Source organism: Symphodus melops (assembly GCF_947650265.1).
Source record: "Symphodus melops genome assembly, chromosome: 11".
Classification (NCBI taxonomy): Eukaryota; Metazoa; Chordata; class Actinopteri; order Labriformes; family Labridae; genus Symphodus; species Symphodus melops.
In genome coordinates this window covers 17,979,979-18,000,042 of record NC_136701.1, presented here as the reverse complement: position 1 = coordinate 18,000,042, position 20,064 = coordinate 17,979,979, and the positions used below count along the sequence as shown (strand labels likewise).

The 20,064-nt window shown below is 41.0% G+C and overlaps 1 protein-coding gene across 6 annotated transcripts in view; it reads left to right on the top strand.

Annotated features, from left to right (window-relative positions):
• rapgef6 (Rap guanine nucleotide exchange factor (GEF) 6) overlaps window positions 1-20,064 on the top strand; it is a 134,705-nt gene that overhangs the window by 91,575 nt on the left and 23,066 nt on the right. For 4 of the 6 annotated variants that reach the window (XM_079355397.1, XM_079355395.1, XM_079355394.1 and 1 more), the window contains 8 exons: window positions 1,994-2,152; window positions 2,800-2,952; window positions 4,244-4,408; window positions 5,447-5,554; window positions 5,836-6,039; window positions 8,369-8,477; window positions 8,570-8,813; window positions 16,369-16,526. In XM_079355397.1, coding sequence (XP_079211523.1) covers window positions 1,994-2,152; window positions 2,800-2,952; window positions 4,244-4,408; window positions 5,447-5,554; window positions 5,836-6,039; window positions 8,369-8,477; window positions 8,570-8,813; window positions 16,369-16,526 — 1,300 coding nt within the window. Of the gene's footprint in view, window positions 1-1,993; window positions 2,153-2,799; window positions 2,953-4,243; window positions 4,409-5,446; window positions 5,555-5,835; window positions 6,040-8,368; window positions 8,478-8,569; window positions 8,814-16,368; window positions 16,527-19,451; window positions 19,467-20,064 lie in introns of all 6 variants that reach the window. The other 2 variants (XM_079355396.1, XM_079355398.1) reach the window with 1 other exon arrangement.

Below are 20,064 nucleotides of genomic sequence, written 5' to 3'. Positions count from 1 at the left end.
CTTAAATGAAATAAACAATTAAAAAAATACATGTAAAGAAAGAAACTGAACAACAAAAGCCCAAAAGTACATGAAAGTGCACAATTCTTTACCAGTCTCACCTCTATCCCAGGCTTATTCATGTACCAAATCTGTTGTTTCCCAAAGTTAATTCCCTGTCAATCACCTGAGCTGCTACACAGCTAATTAATTAAGTTACATGCTTGAGAAAAAGCAGCTCTGTCATGGCTGTTTGGTTACACGGAGCAGCATTAAATCCGACAGGGTGATAAATGGCAATGAACTGCCAGATGTCAAATTCCAGGAGGATTTGAACCCACATCAGCATGACAGCCACACACACACACACACACACACACATATACATGTATATGGAGTGTGTATTGTATGGATGTCTGTGCTGCCATACTGTCTTCGTCTAGTAGTCACGGTGATGGACAGGTCTTCTTCGCTCATGACTGTGTCTCTGTGGACTTGCATTGAAGGTCAAAGAGAAGCATTTGTCTCCTCTCACCAGGGACCATAGCTCTGCTAAGTGAGCTAAAAAGTGTAAAAACTTTCAAAAAAAAAAAAAAAAAAAAGAGTCTAAAGTTTTCTAACTGAATTAAAAAAATGGAAAATGGAAGTCTAGGGAGCCAGCAAGGAGCTGTAAGAAGAAAACAGCAAAGGGTGAAACGTTCGTAATTTAATGAACACTTTACTGAAATAGCCTCTCAAGGACTTTTGTGCTCAACTTATATGTCGTTGTCGACCTCTCACCTTTCTTATTACCATTTCATCTCCGCTGAGAAATGTGGAGATTGTGAGGCTGACTGGAAGAAAGAGAAAGTGAGGAGCACTGAGAGGATTGGAGATTTGCAGGCTGAGAAACAGTGAGAGAATGAAAAGGTAATGAGGAGGAAATATCAGTTATAGTTTTGGAGGGAGCTCCGGGCTTGTTTGCACCCTCCCTTCCATTTGCTCCCACTGTGGACAAATGGATTGTTATATTACGCCTGCCAGCATTTCCTTTTCAAAGAGCCGCCACTAGAGACACAATACCTCATCACTATCATCCTCACACAACCCACATTATGTTCACAATGGACTAAATGTCACGTAGTAATATAGAGCTTTATGGAGCAGTCATTCTCATGTGGCTGTATAAGGCCTAATGTTTGGATCTGGCCTCTAATTTTAAGGGCTTCAAAGTTACCATAGATATTACATTTGTGTGACATCCTCTGGGTTCTTTGTGACCTAATGACTTGAAAAAAAGGACACCAGGCAAATCTGCACAAGCAAAATTATTTTATTGCAACTTTGGTTGAAATGGCTCATTTTGGCTTGCAAATAATGACCGACTAATTTAGATTTTTTTTTTTGTTGAAGTGTGCCCCCTGTGTAGTTGTTATTTTGAAACAGGACGTTATCAAAATGAACTGACTGATCAGTGTTAGCTAGAAATGCACTTTCCAATAATTCCTTATTCACTTGAATGCTTTTTTTTAATGTCTTATGCAATGGTCAAAAAAGGTCAAATTTAAGATTCAACAAGTTTAAATAAATTCCAAAGGTTACCAAAACATGTCTGTGAATGTTCTTGCTAAAACAAACGCTATGATCCTGTATTTGATCATGCCTATAAACCTCTATTTCAGACCTGTTCAGAATAGGCTGTTTCTGTGTCTGTGGCTTTAAATGCAAATGAGCTGCATCTGACCACGCCCCTCTGAAAGGGCTTGTGTGACTTTGGCTTTCTCTGTCCATGCCCAATTGTTAACAGTGAGAAGGCAGTCTCAGAGGGGCAGAAATAACCCCTAACTGTGGGAGTGTCACCCACCAGGGGGAGGGGTTACTGCCCTTTGTGATGTCATGAAGGGAAAATCTCAAAAAAGCCTGTTAAAATTATAATAAAATCTATTTTTTTTACTCTGCAAGATATTGAATTGAATTTACATGGTATTGACTTACTGTATTGTTAAAAGCCTTCATCTCTTTGTCCTGCCTGCAGCTGGACCTCTGGTATGTTATCCTGAACGGAGCCGTGGAGATCAGCCATCCAGAGGGAAGAATGGAGACGCTCTGCATGGGCAACAGTTTTGGCATTTCACCATCACTGGACAAACAGTACATGAACGGAGAAGTTCGCACCAAAGGGGACGACAGCCAGGTGACAAAAGTTCGATAGACACCAAAAAAATAAATAAAGAATTCATAGCTGCTGAGCTGAATAGAAGAGTGTTAATATTTAAGTTTAATGAAAAAGAACACAATTGTTTTCACAGTTGCTCAAAATGGCAACGAAAAGAAAATGCTTGTCAAAGTGCAAGAAGAACGGCCCCTCGATTCACACTGGCCAGTTTCTAAATCTCGCACATTGTTTCCTGTCTTCGGGTGCAGAGGAAGTTACAGTGGTCGAGCTAGAGCTAGTGAGCCAAATGCAGAAATTGATGATTTCTTCAAGGGAAGCACAGCGAGTGACAGTGGTGTAGGGTAGGGACAAGTCATGTGGTGTTTGACTTCAATGAGATGAAACGTATTCGTTTAGCTCTAGTTGTACTAAAGGATGCTTTCTCTTTCTCTGAATGGCTACCTGAAAGTGTCGTGGATTTCAATAGGTGCTTAAATTGAGCCATATTGTAGTTAGTGTGAGACATAGCAAGTGTTGGATCTTCCTTCCTTCCTTCCTTCCTTCATTTGTCAGTCTCTCCCATGCCTCTCTCTGCTGTGCTGTTGTTTGAGTACCCGTTTGTGGTGCCCAGCAGTGTTTTGCTCTACTACAAGTTGACCCGCTGTCCTCATGTCATCCTCGACCAGTTTGTGTGCATCGCCCAGGAGGACTACTGGAGAATCCTCAACCATGTGGAGAAGAACACGCACAAAGTGGAGGAGGAGGGAGAGATTGTGATGGTGAAAGAGCACCGGGAGCTTGACCGCAGCGGGACCAGAAAGGGACATATTGTCATCAAGGTCAGTGATTTTAAATGTTTAACTAAAGGAGGTGTTCGACTGTTCGGGAACTGGAGTTAAAAAAAAAAACTCGTCCAGCCCGCTAAGGTTTCTGTTCTTTATCCGACCTGGCCTCTGACTAAAATCAATACAGAAACAATTTGTTTTCATCTCTACAAATTTCAAATCCATTCAGGATCGCATCAGGTGGAAACATGAGGTGAAGTTCGAGCAGTTTTTCCCTATGACTTTTACTGTTTCACTTGATAATGAAATATGTTTCACCATATTCAAGACCACATACTGGACTAGAGGAAAGGGGCTGCAACGAGAACACGGGCTGATAAGAATATTAACCTAAGCTTGAACCAACTTCTCAAATCATTTTTATGAACATCAAAACGCTTTGGATTGATTTTGACACCACCTCATTATGAATCGATCATGTCCTTGCAGACAATGTCTTGCAGAAACATCAATGCAGCTGCTCCGTGAGTTTTCAGTGCATTGTTCGGAGGCACCGCTTCGACTATTAGTGTTTACCGGAGCATTTTCTTGTACGCTACATTGCAAAGCTCTCCAAGGCCTTTTGATCTTCCTCCCAGAGCCTCCGGAGGCAGCCAGGTATTGATCCGATAATGGGCCTGAATGATTCTCTTGGCCGCTGCTCCGAGGAAAAGGCTGTTGTTTCCAAAAAGCACATCCAGTCGAGATGAGTCAATTCACAAGTGTTAGCGTTTCCGCTTCTGTTTTGGGCTTTTGTTCTTTTTGTGTCAGACAGAAATGGAGGCCTTTCTAGTTTCTGTTCCTCGTTAAATGAATCGTTTCCCCCAGAAACCTGTGCTCCCATTAACAAACATGAACAAACCGGCTGAAACCGCAACAGGCTCGCACAACTTTTCTGTGACTTGGACATGGTATAACTTCCACCAGTGAATGAAAAGTCAAGGGCTCGACAAAAAAAAGAATTGGTTTCATGCAAATACATGAAATAACCCCACAATGAAAGCTGTGTGGTGGGTTTATGTGTGCGTGTTTATGTCCCTTTTTTTTATTGATGGCCCACTGACAGCAGAGTTCAACGGCGTCATCTTTAAAGTTTATGTCCTTGTCATTTCTATGATTAATGTGGGCATAATATATATGCGTATTGGCGTGTGAAGGTGCTCTTGTTCCCACTTGCATGTGTGTGCGCTTCTGCTGGGGAACACACGTGAAGTGTGTCTGTATAGATTATGTGCTCCCTTGCCTCATTCCAGCTGTCTGGATGTATCATAATGTGTAAGTGCGTATATATTTTTTCCACCTCCAGGGAACCCCTGAGCGTTTGATCATGCACCTGGTGGAGGAGCCTTCGGTGGTGGACCCCACCTACATCGAGGACTTCCTGCTGACCTACAGGACCTTCCTGTCAAATCCAATGGATGTCGGCAAGAAGCTGCTGGAGTGGTTCCAGGTGGACAGCCTGCGGGACACAGTGAGTATTTGTGTGCCTGTGTGTGTGTGTTTGTGTGTGTGTGTTGATTGGTTGGAAACATTAAAGGTCAAGTGGGATGGGGAGGTTAAAGTGTTTTATGCTTGCAGCTCGTAATAATGCTCCTTATACCCTTTTAAGCACGTGTAATGTTTTGTATTGATGCATGTTGATAAAAAATTCCTGTGTTGTGCCCCTCACATGGCGCTCGATACAAGTTCTGCCAGCTCAGCCTTCCTTGAGCTCAGCAGCGATTTGTTCACGCCTGACGCTCCTGTTGTCCATAACAGATTCAACCAAAGATTAGTCCTGCGCTGTCAATAGTCTTTATGTGGTTGTCATTCAGGCTTATCACCACCAGCTCCTTTAAACAGGTTCTAATCCTTTACAGAGCAAGCAGAGAGAAAGTCACAGGAGAGAGGGAGAGAGTGACGTTGAGTGGACGTTGATTGATGCTGTGGTGACGTACATATCAATAGCTACCCTTACCTTTCGCCATGGTTGGGAAAATGTAACACAAGAGTACATTTAGCAGAAATAACTGTTTAGGGATTTTTCTTCTAATGATCTTGGTGGTAAAAAAAAAAAAACAGTCAAACTGCTTTTCAAATGTTTCTCTGCAGCACATGGTCATTTAAGAGCCCCCCTGCTGTTTTTCATGTTTTACTTGCTAGCTTACTTTGCAGAACTTCACAGACAGTACAGACCGATTTAAAGTTTAAAGAACAACCTGATCACTGAAGTTTCATTTTGGGAGTTTTGACATTTGTTTTATTATAATTAAAAACTATAAAGAGTCATTTTTAATATATGCAGCTTAGCTTCACCATGACAGAGTACCACCGCCCTCATGTTGCTAACGAATTAGCCTCCTAAAGTCTCCATGAGCAACTACCAGCTCGCTGAGCCCTGCAACGTAGTCCAATATGAACTTGATTTTTGGAGTCAAAGCCGCTCATACTTAATAGTTGAAGAACCAGAGGAAGGAGGAACTGTTCAAGGGAGTGTTCAGCGGAATAACTTTCTATTTGTGTCTCCCAGGTAACTAGAATCGTGCTGCTTTGGGTCAACAACCACTTCAATGACTTTGAGGGGGATCCAGCCATGACACACTTCCTGGAGGACTTTGAGAAACTTCTTGAAGTGACTGTAAGATCGAAAGTCAATGGAAACTACTTCACCGCATTTCAGCTTAAATTCCTTTCATCTGTTATTTTACCAGTATTCATTTGAAGCTGCGGGAAAACTATAGAGCATGTCTTGTCAGAAAAGTAGATTAAGTCAAACAATACATGTGTCCAATCATTTCTCCTCTCATGTAGAAACAGCTGCTGTAAAATCAGCTTAAAGCGTTTGCACTCAGCTGAGGAAGCAAAAAATGCGACACTGTTCAGCCCAATCATGTTTTCATTTCTTTCCCCTCTCGTCAGAAAATGAAGGGCCACTTGCGACTGCTGAACATAGCGTGTGCAGCCAAAGCTAAGTGGAGACAGATCACTCTGCAGAAGGCGTCCAGGGAGACGCCGCTGTACTTCAGCGTGCAGGGCGGCAGCGAGAGAGGTTTCGGCGTCTTTGTTGAGTCGGTGGAACCGGGGAGCAAGGCGGCAGAGACGGGACTCAAACGAGGAGATCAGGTGAGAATACAGAGGAGGTGCTGTCGTAAAGTACAAAGTCATATCGTAAGATATGGAACTTTGCTGCATGCTGTGTTGTAATATTTACAGGTGTTAACTTAACAATAAGCTTTTAAAATGTCTTTTTTATGTATATTTTATATATACATATATTTATATATGTACCGTAAATTCCGTACTATTGAGCGCACCTGGATATAAGCCGCACCGGCTAAAAATAAGTAAATAAATGTATTTGTACATATATAAGCCGCACTTGATTATAAGCCGCAGGTGTCCACGCTATAACAAGAGCTATTTACACAGACGTAGTCTACCGGTAACATCCGCAAATACTCTCCCCCAGCGTTCTCTCATACAGCCACTCAACACGTTCTCGCTGGTGCATTCACTGACTCTCCACATAATCGGAATTATGAACACATTATCAACTACTGACTTTACAACATGAACCGTTACAATACGAAGCCTAGCCGACGGTGTCTGTAACACGGCTGATGAAAAAGATGACCGTAATATATTTCACAAGAAAAAGTCCATCCATTCACTGCCTCAGAATGACTTCATTACTCACTTCCTCAGTCTCTGTTGTCGCTGTCAGTGTCATCTTAACGTGCAGCAGCTCTGTTAGCTTCTTTGACAGCCAGGTCGATCGCCTTTAACTTGAAAGCTGCATCATATGTATTTCTCCGTGTGTTTTCCATGATGAGGGTGCGTGCATGAAGCGCAAAATGACTGATATTAAGATCCGACGTGACGAAGTCAAATGTTTTTGCGGCAGAAGCTCATTGTCCCCCATAAAAAATCCATGCATTAGCCGCACCGGAGTAGAAGCCGCAGTGCTCGAAGTGTGAGAAAAAAGTAGCGGCTTATAGTCCGGAATTTACGGTATATATACATATATATATATATGTGTGTGTATTTTAAAGAAGAATAAATGCTTTAGTAATATATTTAGCCTCAGGATCTCCCTGATGTAAATGAGTCCCTAATTAGATGGTTAGAATAAAACCCAACATGGCTTTGCATAAAACCACTTCTCTAGTAAATGGGGACGTTGTGCGTATGTAATTAAATATTTACCAGCAAGAATGCAAATATTTTGACCACTTTTCTCAGAGACTTGATTGTATTGTCTTCTTCACGACCAATCACGTGACGTGTGGTCAAAAGTCAGCAATCTTACGGTATTTTAACTTCTGATGTGACCGTGTGGTCGAGCTGATTCCACCTCTGCACGTAGATGTGCGACTCTGAAGTTATAATCAGTGCATGAAGGCCGTAAATGGCAGAAATACACAATGCTCTTCCAAATCTGTCAAACTTAGACAAATGTTATATCCGCAGGTCAGTGCGCATGTGTTTAATGCGATCCTTTATGGCGTCATGATGTGTCCATCTTAGTCATGTTACTATAGAATTAGAAACACCTGTGTGTGTGTGTGTGTGTGCGTGTGTGTGTTTGATGGATACTTGAATCATCACACTTAGTAAGAGATGTGGAAGAGGTTTGTTGAAGAGGTTTGACCAGGGAAGTTATCATGAACCTGCTGATTTTTACATCAAAATAAACCCTCCATTTTTATCTGTGTGTGCAGCACCAAATAAACCATGTTTCTGTCAGACACTCCTGAAGCAACAGTTTACCAAACACCACTTGTGTCAAGGACTTACAAGATATTTTCCAGTCTTTAGCCTCAAAAAAAAAAATACTCAGCTCCTCTGCACCGCTAAGGGAATGGAAAAAAAGGAATTGGATGCAGAAAGAGGGAGGTTGTATGTACTCGAGAGTGCAGATGAACTCAAACTGGGAGCTCAGCAACAACCTTTAGATCACAGACATAGCAACGGTGACGCTCTGCTGGGAGAGTGCAAGAAAAGAAGACAGAAAATGTGTGCGCCCCTGAAAGTCTCGTACTTTAATGAGAGGATCTACGAACTCTTTCAGAGATCCGTCTTGATTGTCCTTAAAAAAAAAAATCATAACCTTGAAACTCTAAATACATAATTTAAGAAATTGAGGCATAGCTTGCTCGGAGGTTGACTTTGAAGTTTAGGACGAATGCTTTCTTCTATTCTGGCTTGCTTTTAACTACTGCAAACTACTGATTTATTTCTTCAAATGGTGACATGAAACACAAGTGTTCAAATGTTCAAAACTCACCAGCAGTCTCTCGGCTCTACACTCTTTCATGAATGTGTTATTTCAGCCCCGTTTTCACCAGGCACTCCGGTTTGGTTCAGGACAGTTTGGTGCCTTTGTGTCACTGTTTTTTAGTTTGTTAGGACGTTCAGCTAAAATGTAGTCGTCTCGTCTGACTTGTTTCAGATCATGGAGATCAACGGTCAAAACTTTGAGAACATCTCCATTACCAAAGCTGTCGACATCCTCAGAAACAACACACACCTCTCTCTCACCGTCAAGACCAACATATTTGGTGAGTAAAGTCTGAATATTTGAGCTCGCGTGCTAACGCTCAAAGAGCATGACTAATCCTCCGCTTCTTTTCTCTTCACCCAAACCAACTAGTCTTCAAAGAGCTCCTCAGCAGGATCGTGCACGAGAAGAAGAACGGCGGCCCTCACATCCCCAAGATCCAGGAGAAAAAAGGCAACCGCTTCTCCATTCCCGACCTTCCCGGAGACATGGAGTTCCCTACGGACAACAAGAGCACCAGGAAAATGAAAGCCAACACCGTGTCAGGGGGACGGAACAAGATCAGGAAGATGCTGGAGAAGACGCGCTTTAGCATACTGCCGCCAAAACCGTTCAGGTAAGAACACTTTAAACTCTGTGTGGTTATGAAATGGATTCGAAAAAAAAGGCTATTTTTAATTCAAAATTCTAATTTAGAAGGAACTACATTTCTTCATAGCGAAGTAACCCTGAGAAAATGATAAAGATCTTGTAGTTCTTGGTAAAGACGCATGGCTAATGTTGTGGAATTTTTTCCATTACCAAAGAGTGAAAATAAAGAGTGAGAAGATCTATTCAAAAAGGAACCCCAAGATCGATCTGGTCTCAATGAACATTTATTCGAAGGCAAGATAAGCGTTCGAAGACCCCTCTCTCACACGGTGAGGAGAGAAAGAGGCCCCGAGAAAAGGCAAACATGAAAACTTATACATTTCCATCACACTACACAGATCACTCACCCATCACGCCACATAGGGCCACTGCCCACCTGGCAGGGCACAATCTATCCCCTAGTGTGAGAAAAGAGACTACATGACTATTTACCATCTCCCAAGGCTGAGAAGGAGATGGAGTCCAGTGAGAAAGAGCCTGGGTGACTCTTCCCACATGTACAGAGTGTGAGAAACAGAATAAAGGGAACAAAATGATGGGAAACAAAACACCCAATATGCTTTGCATGTAGTATTCTAAGACATTTCAAAAACATTTTATATGACAGATTCTATGAGACCTTTGTAGTACACATGGAGTAAAATTTTCCATTACACTAACTTACGAGACTTTAATGAAGCAACAAGGATTATTTTTAAATTTTTTTGACATTTCCTCAAATAAAAATATGAAAACAGTTAGAATGGCTCCCCTCAGCTTTATACAGTGTAGTGAATGTATCTCATTGTTCATTGTTCAAGTTTGCGGCTTCTGTTCACACTCGTCACTCTCATATGTGCTTTTCATAGCGTGCTATTAAAAACTACTGCTCATTTCCTACTCAGTCTGATACTGCAGACAGAGTAAAGCTGGTGAAATAGAGAAGCATTTAGCAGCTAAAGATACATGTCTGAAAGATCAGTGGAGACCAGAGCGTTCGTAAAAAAGAAAAGAAAAAGCCTAAACAGTAGACCAATAATCTCCCGGTGGCCTGAAACATCACTTTGACCGAATGGTCATTTTTAAACTGAACTTAAAAAGTTGTGTTTGTCAGGTGGGTCTTAACTCACAACATGTCCACGATAAGAAAAGGTTTGTGTTGTGAATTCTAATGGATTCAGCCTCCGTCTTTAAAAAAAAAAAATATATATATATATCTTTTTCGAATGATTTCGTCTGCTGACAATCTTCTCCGACTTTATGTGTTTGCTGTCTCTGCATCACATTTGTAGCAAGCTGTGACCCTCCGCAGAGTGCAAATATTGGAGGCTTGAGCAGAAATCTAAGCTGATTACTTTTCTTCTTCTTCTTCTTTTTTTTTTTTTTTTGCCCAAATTGAACCATTTATGGCACCAAAGAAAGTGACAGAAAAAGCTGATTTCAGCCTTCTCTTGGAGCTGGTATGAGCAGGAAAAAGGAGCGATTTGAACCGAGTTCTGATACCAAGCTTACCTGGGGGTTAATGGAAACCTTAGGTTAAGAGAAATAAGTAACAGCATACAAGTGCATCCTATTTCCATCTGTGGTCACAGGGACGTCGCTCTGAGATCGCGGTGTTTACTTTGAGCACGTTCGACTCTCTTACTTGTTTAAGCTCCTGTAATGTCTGGAGAAACATAAAAGGCATCATCGTCATAATCACATAACCATTGCGGTTGTCATCCATAACCATCCATTGTACTCGCAGCATCTGGAGCAATCTGAAGCAATTGTGCAGATGGGCGCTCACATTCAATATTCCAGCCGTAACGTGCTGATACAGGCTTGATTTCATTTCATCATTTCATGCCTCTCCAGGCCTCATTAGACTCTGCACTGTGTCGGTGTGTGAGCGAGGAGACGCTGTTCTGCTTGTGTTAATTGCAGAGCTAACCATCAGCAGCATAATCATGCGGCGTTAGGTCACACACACACACACACACAAACTCTCGCACAGACCGTGTCACGCGTCTCTCTTTCCCCCTCGCTTTTCCTCTCCCGCTGTCTCCGTTCCATCAGCTTCCTGCAGTGATTACGCTCAGAATGCATCACAGTTTGCGTGAACGCCGTCTGCTCTCCGAATCCTAACGCGACACGCTATCACATCGGCCATTGATCTGGCTCGATGCGCGGCTTCCAAACTCTCTCCGCCGCTCGCTATTCATCAACCAAACAAGAGCTTTCATGGCTTTTTAATCTGCTCGTCTGCAGCGTTCAGACCCCTCTTTGGTTCAAAGGAGCTGATGGATGATTAAAGGGAGTGAATCTGAGGAGCGAGATGAGAGGGTTGGTTCGGGTCTATCAGGGTTCATCGGTGCATGAAACTATGACAAGAGCGACAGAGTAAACTCGCCTACAAGAAGGGTGTGTGCTTGTATATGGAAGAAACAGAGGCACTTTGGATAATTGAAGATACCATGCAGTTTGAAGTACACCCACACATACTTACATGCACACACGAGGATCACTGGACGTTTAGGATTCCACTGCTGCTGTGGTCTGTCTCACAAAAAAAAAAAAAAGGGTTTCATTTGTGAAGTTATTAAAGTACCTGGCGAGTTAATTTAAGCCCGCTAACCTTGTTAAACTATTTCAATCACATTCACTTCCTCTTGCTCAGTGTCACTACGGCTGCTGCTCCTCTTTTTCTTTCTTGGCTGACATTGTGCTCCACTTCTGACAACGATTTTATATGACAAGGACACACCGGCAATAAACCCGTCGTTTTCTTTCCAAATCAAGATGCCCGGTGCCTTGCTACATGCACCTTTAAACACATCCCATATTGACCAGGCATGCTGATTTACTGCCTCCAGAGTGGAGAGCAATAGACAGAGAGAGCCTTTAGTCAGCTTATCTTAAAAGTCCACATGATCGAGTGAGGTGACGAGAAAGTGGATATTGAATAAAAACGAATTACCGTAAATTCCGTACTATTGAGCGCACCTGGATATAAGCCGCACCGGCTAAAAATAAGTAAATAAATGTATTTGTACATATATAAGCCGCACTTGATTATAAGCCGCAGGTGTCCACGCTATAACAAGAGCTATTTACACAGACGTAGGCTACCGGTAACATCCGCAAATACTGTAGCGTCCGTACAGACGTTAAAGGACGACGAGAGCGTTCAAATAATAACTTTTAATAACCCGATCACTGTCGGCCGTGACCACGCCGTTTACAGCAGAGAGCAACACATAACTTGCCGTAACAATCCAACTCTCTCCCCCAGCGTTCTCTCATACAGCCACTCAACACGTTCTCGCTGGTGCATTCACTGACTCTCCACATAATCGGAATTATGAATACATTATCAACTACTGACTTTACAACATGAACCATTACAATACGAAGCCTAGCCGACGGTGTCTGTAACACGGCTGATGAAAAAGATGACCGTAATATATTTCACAAGAAAAAGTCCATCCATTCACTGCCTCAGAATGACTTCATTACTCACTTCCTCAGTCTCTGTTGTCGTTGTCAGTGTCATCTTAACGTGCAGCAGCTCTGTTAGCTTCTTTGACAGCCAGGTCGATCGCCTTTAACTTGAAAGCTGCATCATATGTATTTCTCCGTGTGTTTTCCATGATGAGGGTGCGTGCATGAAGCGCAAAATGACTGATATTAAGATCCGACGTGACGAAGTCAAATGTTTTTGCGGCAGAAGCTCATTGTCCCCCATAAAAAATCCATGCATTAGCCGCACCGGAGTAGAAGCCGCAGTGCTCGAAGTGTGAGAAAAAAGTAGCGGCTTATAGTCCGGAATTTACGGTACTTAAATATTGTGTCACTGAGTGTTTGGACATCACAACCGCAGCGCTGCAAGACGTCCTGGTTTTACTGCACATGCATTATCCAAACAGATACGGGGTAATGATGGAATCAGAGACGGACTGTGTGTTTGTCCCGCTCAGGTTTCATCAGTTCAATTCTGACTTTTTTTGAAAATGCAGAATTATACAGAGTAGGTATAGATCACATATATGAAGGTGTTGAGTTCTCTTAACCTGAAGGATATGCATGTTTGCGTTTCTTTTTTTAATTAGTACAATCTTTCAACATCCATGTGTTTGTGAATTAATGTCAAGATGCTTTATTTTGTTCAGTGTATTTAGAGAGCAGGTGTTGTCATTGTTCATGACATTGAGCACTGCTCTGTTCTGCATGTAAAAGCTCTATTAGAACAGAATAGCTGTGATATTGAGTCTCTTTTTGGTAAGGCTAATTAGAACACTCATGGCTAATTCACTTCTCCTGTGATGTCATTGAAAAAAATAAAGCATCTTTCACAGCTTCATGTCTTTTTCTCCTCCAAATGAGTTTTTTGTTTTGTTTTGTTTTGTTTTACTTCTCTGGTTGACAGCTGATAAAGCTTTAGTTTCTGGGTTTCATTTGATGATCGTTTCTGTGTCTTTGAACAATTCCTTCCTGCTCAGCTCTGACAGATGGGGTCAAAAGGTCACAAAGTCGACTTAGATTTCCTCTTATATTTTCCTGTTCTGCTCTCTGTGTGAAATCTGTTTTCTTTATGAAACAGCACCTGACATTTCCTTAATTTATTTCAGCTAACTTCCCATTGTGTGTGAACTTTACCTGTAGTATACTATTGTCAACGTACCTGTGTGTTGGTGTTGTTTTCACTGCTGCACTGGTACCGCTGCTGAATCGTCTCTGCAGGGCTCTGCTTTTGTTTTATTACTTTTTCTTTTTCTTTTTTCTTTTTTTTTTTATGTTCACGCTTTTCAATGTTGTTTCTCCTCCTGTTTGTCTCTGCTGCTTCAGGGGCCTGTTTGGGTAAGTTGTTTTTTTTTTTTTTTTTTTTTTTTTCTCCAAAGGGCCTCTTGTGTAACATCACATCCTTAAACCATTTAATTCAGTCTCCATCTGCAGACCTGCACACAGCAGGCCGTTCATCACACAAACACCTACACACACACATACAGACACACACACACACACACACACTAATCAGAGACACTGACCTTCAAGAACAGTACTAGAGGACTGCAATTATAGATTTCATGCAAATGCATTTGAATACATGAATCTCACTCGTTGTCCCCCAAAGTCAAGGAGACGTGTTTGCTTATTTCCACATCACTACCATCAGACGTTATTCTGTTTTCTGGTGTTCACCTCAAATGTTCGGTTAATACTTGGACTTTCCTGTCGGCAAAATACTTTTATAAATATACCGAAGAATTACTGACGTGTGTCTTTATGGCTAAGGGTCATTGTGTGATTATTATAGGACATGTTTGGCAGGGTTTTATAATGTCAGACCTTATTTCAGCCCCATGCTTTCCATATCTGTCTCAATTCATTGTCATCCTCTCTCTAAACCTCCTTTGTCTTTTTTCTCTCATTTTTCCACCGTAATAGATCGACTCTGTCTTTTTCTGTTTCGCTTCTTTTTTCACGTCTGTCCTTTACTTTTTTCACCTTTTTTTTTCTTTTTTCCTCATACTATAAACTGGTGACCAGAAGATTACAGAGGCTTTGCTCCAGCAGCACTCGGCTGTGTTAGTGGAAGCCCTGTATTACTGCACTGTGTTCAGCGCACACTGTAAAGATACATACACACAGACCCACTCACCTAGAGGCAAGCTGCACTTAGTATGCAGTGAGAGAAGAGATGAAGCGTCCGTCTCAGGCACTCAATTACAGAGTGCCAGTCACACTGTCCACCACAGCATATTCAAACACGTGCGATGCATGTTTAACATCAGTCAGTCTTTGAAGAATCTCAGTACTGATGGTAGATTCATCTGCTTCTATTGTCTTTCTGTGATACTTCAAAATATTCACTCTCAAATATTATCAGTGTAGCTACTTTCAACTCAAATCTAGATACCTTAAAATCTGCAAAGTGTTACATACACAGCAGGTTTTGAAAGGTAAGAAAGTCCCAACTACTACGAGTCATTGTCACACATTTTTAATGGATTATACTACAAGAGGGTATTTTTTATATGCCAAGAAGCTCTTTAGAAATTCATGCAGTGCTAAATAGTTTTTTCATCGTACTTAACTAATTTAGCCAGTATGACTTTAAAGAAAAAGAATCAGCCATGTTGGAGCCCGAAATGTAACAATGACCTGAAATGTTATTTAAAAAAAAATAATAAAAAAAGTAACAAAAATCCAAAATGTAATAACTGGTGGTTGATAATGTAACAAAATATCGAGTCCAAAACATAGAAACTTTTATCCCAAAATGTAACAAGTGGATACATTTTGGGTCAGTTATTACATTATGGGGCAGACAAAATATTTTTCTCTCAATAAAGTAACGACTTGTTACATTTTTGGCAAAAAGTTTCTACGTTTTGAGCTGGGCATTTTGTTACATTATCAGCCACTTAATACATTTTGGGTTTTGTTACTTTTTTTTTTTTTGTTACGTTTCGGGTCATTGTTACATTTCGGACTCTAACAAGCCACCATTGAAACAATCCAATACTCACTTTTGATAGACAGATAAGATGTTGCGTCATATCTCAAAGGTCATCATGAACCCAGTCTGAACCTTAAATGAGTTGAGCTAACAAAGCTGTTAAAGGAAAGTGTTCTTGAACCTTCAGGAAGTCACGTTCATCCCTACAGGAGCCAACTTCTCTTTCTGTGGGTTTGTCTCGTGATATTTGAAATCTCCATCACATGTATGCAAACGTGTGCAGACTAGTGAGGCCGTCAACGCAAAAGGTTGATGTTTGCATATCCCTGAGCGCTCCTGAGGTAGGCTGTTTAAAAGGTGCCTGTCTGTCCAGTCACATAATGTGGACACACACACACACACAAGAGCACAATGCTACACACTATACACCAACAGATCTGTTCAGCAGTTACAGACACAATGGACAAACTTGCAAATAAAAACAGCCGTACATATCTCATTACCTATCATTTCGTCTCATATGTGCTTTGCTGTTGCAATGCTTGTTTGTGTCTCTGTTACCTTGTTTGTACCAGGCTCTTTGTCTCTTTGTCCCTTTGTCGAGTGTTGTTTGTGTGTGTGTCGGTGAATTTGTGTTTATGGGAATGTTCTTTATCAGCTGTGTCTCTGCTGCATATTAAAAGACAAACACAGCGATTTCTATTGTGTGTTGTCATTCTGCTAGAATAGATGTTTTGATTAAATCTCCAAATGTTGTTTTTTCCTTCAGTGTTATGAGTTGTCATTCTTATGTGGTCTCAAGATAAATGGAAAAAAACATTTATTATAATACTTGTGCTCAAAACGCAGCAAAGAAAAAAAAAATCTGATGTTATTTTTAAATGTTACTGCTTCAATGTTGAAGTCTAAAGTTTAAATTAGGAAGAAATATAGGAATAAAAAAAGTATTTGAAGGACAAAATCTAATCTTTTTCTGCTTCTCTCTTTCCTTTCTTTTTTCACCTTTTTTTCCCTTTTTTTTTTAAAAAAACCCCTTCCTTCCTCCTTCACACCCCTGTCTTCCTCTTCCCTTGTCTCCTTACTTACTGTCCCTCTGCAGTGACGGTGGGATGGGTCAGTCTCAGGACGACAGCATTGTGGGGACCAAGCAGTGTCGTCACAGCGTGGCCATCATGCCCATCCCCGGTAACCTGTCATCCAGCAGCCCCGACCTGCTGCAGCCGGCCACCAGCATCCTGGACTTCTCCAACCCTGCAGGTAAGAGCTCTCAGTGACGCCAAGATAGTCAGATACATTTCCATTAATGTCTTTTTTTTTTTTTTGCCACAGATTAAATTAGAAGCACACTCAACACACGGATCAATGTGCATCCTGTGTACTGGACTTTAACTCTTTATTCATGGAAACAAAGCACACATTAACCCACACACGTATATATACATATAGGCTATATATATATGTGTGTGTGTGTGTGAATTGTTGTTTTATGAAAAGTTAGATACCCAACAATGATTTATTATCAGAATATCAAGTAGATAATTAGTCTCATTTGATCTCTCTCTTTTTTTTTTAAATAAGTCATTTTCAGTCTACTTGTCTTAATCCTATTAGTGCATAATATGAGTGTGTAAAAAACGATCATAACCACATCATATCAAGGTGACCGCCCCTGTCACCAGTGGACCCGTTTTTGTTTGTTTTTTTGTTTGTTTGTTTTTTCTTCTCTGGGCTCTTACTACTTCTAAAATAACTATTCTATTGAAATAGTTTTTTTTTTTGTTTTTTTTTACTCTCTAATTAGTTTTCAAAGAAACCATCTCGCTCAGAATCAAAAACAACAACCAACAATGTGTTGCTTGTAAAAGTCAAAAAACCTCAAAGGTGGAACACAAAGTGACCAGAGCAGATGAAACTTGACATCATCAAAGTGCTTTTAAGACAAAAACTCATTTTAAAATCGTTTTTCATGTTTATATCAACGCCTTGTAATCCTCTATGTTAAAAGAAAGCCAAACTTTTATTACAACTGAGAACCTTCATGGGCTCATTGCAGGTGTCTCAAACGATTCATTGCTTCTTTCTCGAAGCTGTCTGTCACACTTGACTTGAGCCCTCAGCCTCATTGAGCGGTGAAAAGCCCTTGTGTGGTGAAGGACTCAGACGCTGAGAGACGCAGAGCAGGCAGCCTTTCCCCGTGAAAATTGATCACACCAAGCAGCCAAACCAGAAGTGAAGTGTCATCGTGTCTCGAAAACAACAAACTGTGTCTCCCTTTTTTTTTTTGAGTTTTTTTTTGAGTTTTTCTCCATGAAACACAGCAAACTTTTCAGCAACCCTTATGATCCCTTATGCTGACAGAAGAACCAACATCAACTCCCTCAGAGCAAAGACACACAAGCATAGGTGTGCACACACACAAACAAACAGCTGGTTCTTTTTTTTTTTAACTGCCGCGGAGCTGTTGCAGAATTGTGTCCATCGTTCAAAATGAACCTCCTGGTCAAAAAACATCAAGTATTCCCTCCTATGAAACATGTCACATATAATCATTTAAACTAAGAGCAGGCGCTCCCTGTGTGTGATTTGTTTGTTAGTGAGTGTGAAATATGGAGAGAGGAGAGAACAAGAGGGAGAAGGGGAAAGGTGAGAGAGAGCGAAAGAGTGAATATGGTCTTGATTTATTCCACCACCCATTCATCAACTAGCTACACACACACACACACACACACCCAGACAGACGCACACACCTGCATGTAGTTTGTAGACCTATGCATCACATGTGGTTGTGTTGTACCTAGAAACACACACACACACACACACACACACACACACACACACACACACACACACTCACACACACACCCAGTGGGCCTCATTAATCATCTGCCATTAGATTGAGTTTCCTTTAGTCCCCTGGCCTCCCATTAGATTTAATAGTAGAGGGAGAACAGCCCGCTTTAACCAAACTGTGTTCCAGATGCGCCGCAGGGCTTGAAATACTTCCAAAGATCCACCTTTAATTACATTAGTGATCAGAAGCTGATGCCTCACCTCTCTGCTGTTAAAAGAGGGACGCATGGACAACCTTTCTACCCATGGAGTTGGATATTTAAAGTCTTTTAACACTTAATTTTTCTCTGGACAGTAAAGCAGGTTGTTTTTAATGCAGCCTTTTTTTTAGGGATGAAACCTTTAAGATTTTGTCATTTCAGGTTTGTTTTAATCTGATTTCAGGTAAAGAAATGTTCTCGATTAAAAGTTTAACTGGCGAGAATTAATCAAATTTGAATTAATTAAACAACTTTGGTTGTTTTCCAACATAATGTACAAAGCAGTAAACATTGCATTTGTAAACTGTATGTTCATACCAAACCAGGAATAAGCAGATTCAAAATTCCGAGGAGAGTGCATTAGAATAAATGTATCAAAGAGAAGCAATAAGCAACATCCTCTATTTTTAGCTTCCCAACTGTGTTATTCTACTCTCTTCTCTGGAGCTCTTCAGATTGATTATCCTTGAGTTAAATTACAGAGCTTTATACCCGCTTGAAGCAAATAGCTCTGGTTAGTGATTTTGTATACAAATCAAAATGCATTGACTTGTTAGGCTGCAATGTGAGAATGTCCCATGAGCCCTTAGTTCACTTTTCCCCCAGAATGTCGAAGACTCAACTGCTCTTCAACACAAGCAGAGAAACAGAGGATGATGATAATGGAAATGCATATCAGTTGTAGCACCATATCAGGACCAGAGATTACACACCGCGTGACAGGGGAACTTTGGTGTCAGTGATGCAAACATCTAAAGCTGAAAAAGTCAAAGATCTGCAACGTTATTTCTCCGTATGTCTAAGAGGGAAGTTGTGTTCTCGAATCCTCTCTTTCGTCTTCTCATCTTTTCTCCTCTCCCACTTGCACCTCTCTCTCCTCTTGCGACTCTTTGCCGTGATTTTTAACAGATGTTTCAGTGTGGACATGATGACTCATACTCCTCCCCTCCATGGTTTCACACGAATAGATTAAGGCGACAGCAGAAACTCCGCTGGTCTTCCCTCTCCTTTTTTTTTCTCTCCTCTGTCATGATGTTTCCAACCACTATTACTCACTTGACTCCTCCCACACTTTCTCTTTCCTCCCATCATACTCACTGTGTTTTCTTGTTTCTCCTCTCTGCTTGCACAGCCCTGGGACTTTACTGTAAGTATACATACCTTTTAAAGCCACTGTTTGATTGTGCTTCAGTGAACACTCCTCCCTTAAGTTCCCCCTTCACATCTCTTCTTTTATTCCTCTTTCAGTTTGAACTTTTTCTGCAAATACTTGCATCTGTTAACCTCATCCTCCAGGCTGCTGTTTTGGGCCTTGTTCTGTGCTTGTAACTCATACCTTGTGGCAAATATATGGTTCACATTCTAGGGGCAGTTTTTTCACTTTTCAAAGGGGGCACTTGAGATTTAGTTTTCACTTAAAAAAGACAAAGTCAGATTTTCTGAAGAGACCATTGGGACTCAACGTATAACCATTTAATAAAAGGTATTCATTCTTTCCATGTGTTAACAATCAGTTGAGCTGCTTCGCTAGGGAGAATTTAAGAAGCGACCATGTCGTCAGTCACATTGTGTTGTCCTATTCCTGCAATGCAATCAACCACAAAGATAATTTCATTGATTATGTATTTATTAGGTAAGAAACTTAAAGGTCTCATATAATGCCCTTTCTGGGGTTCAAACATCTCTTTTATGTGTCTACTAAAGGAAGTTCACATTCGCTAATGTCAGAAGAAAGTGCCTGTGTT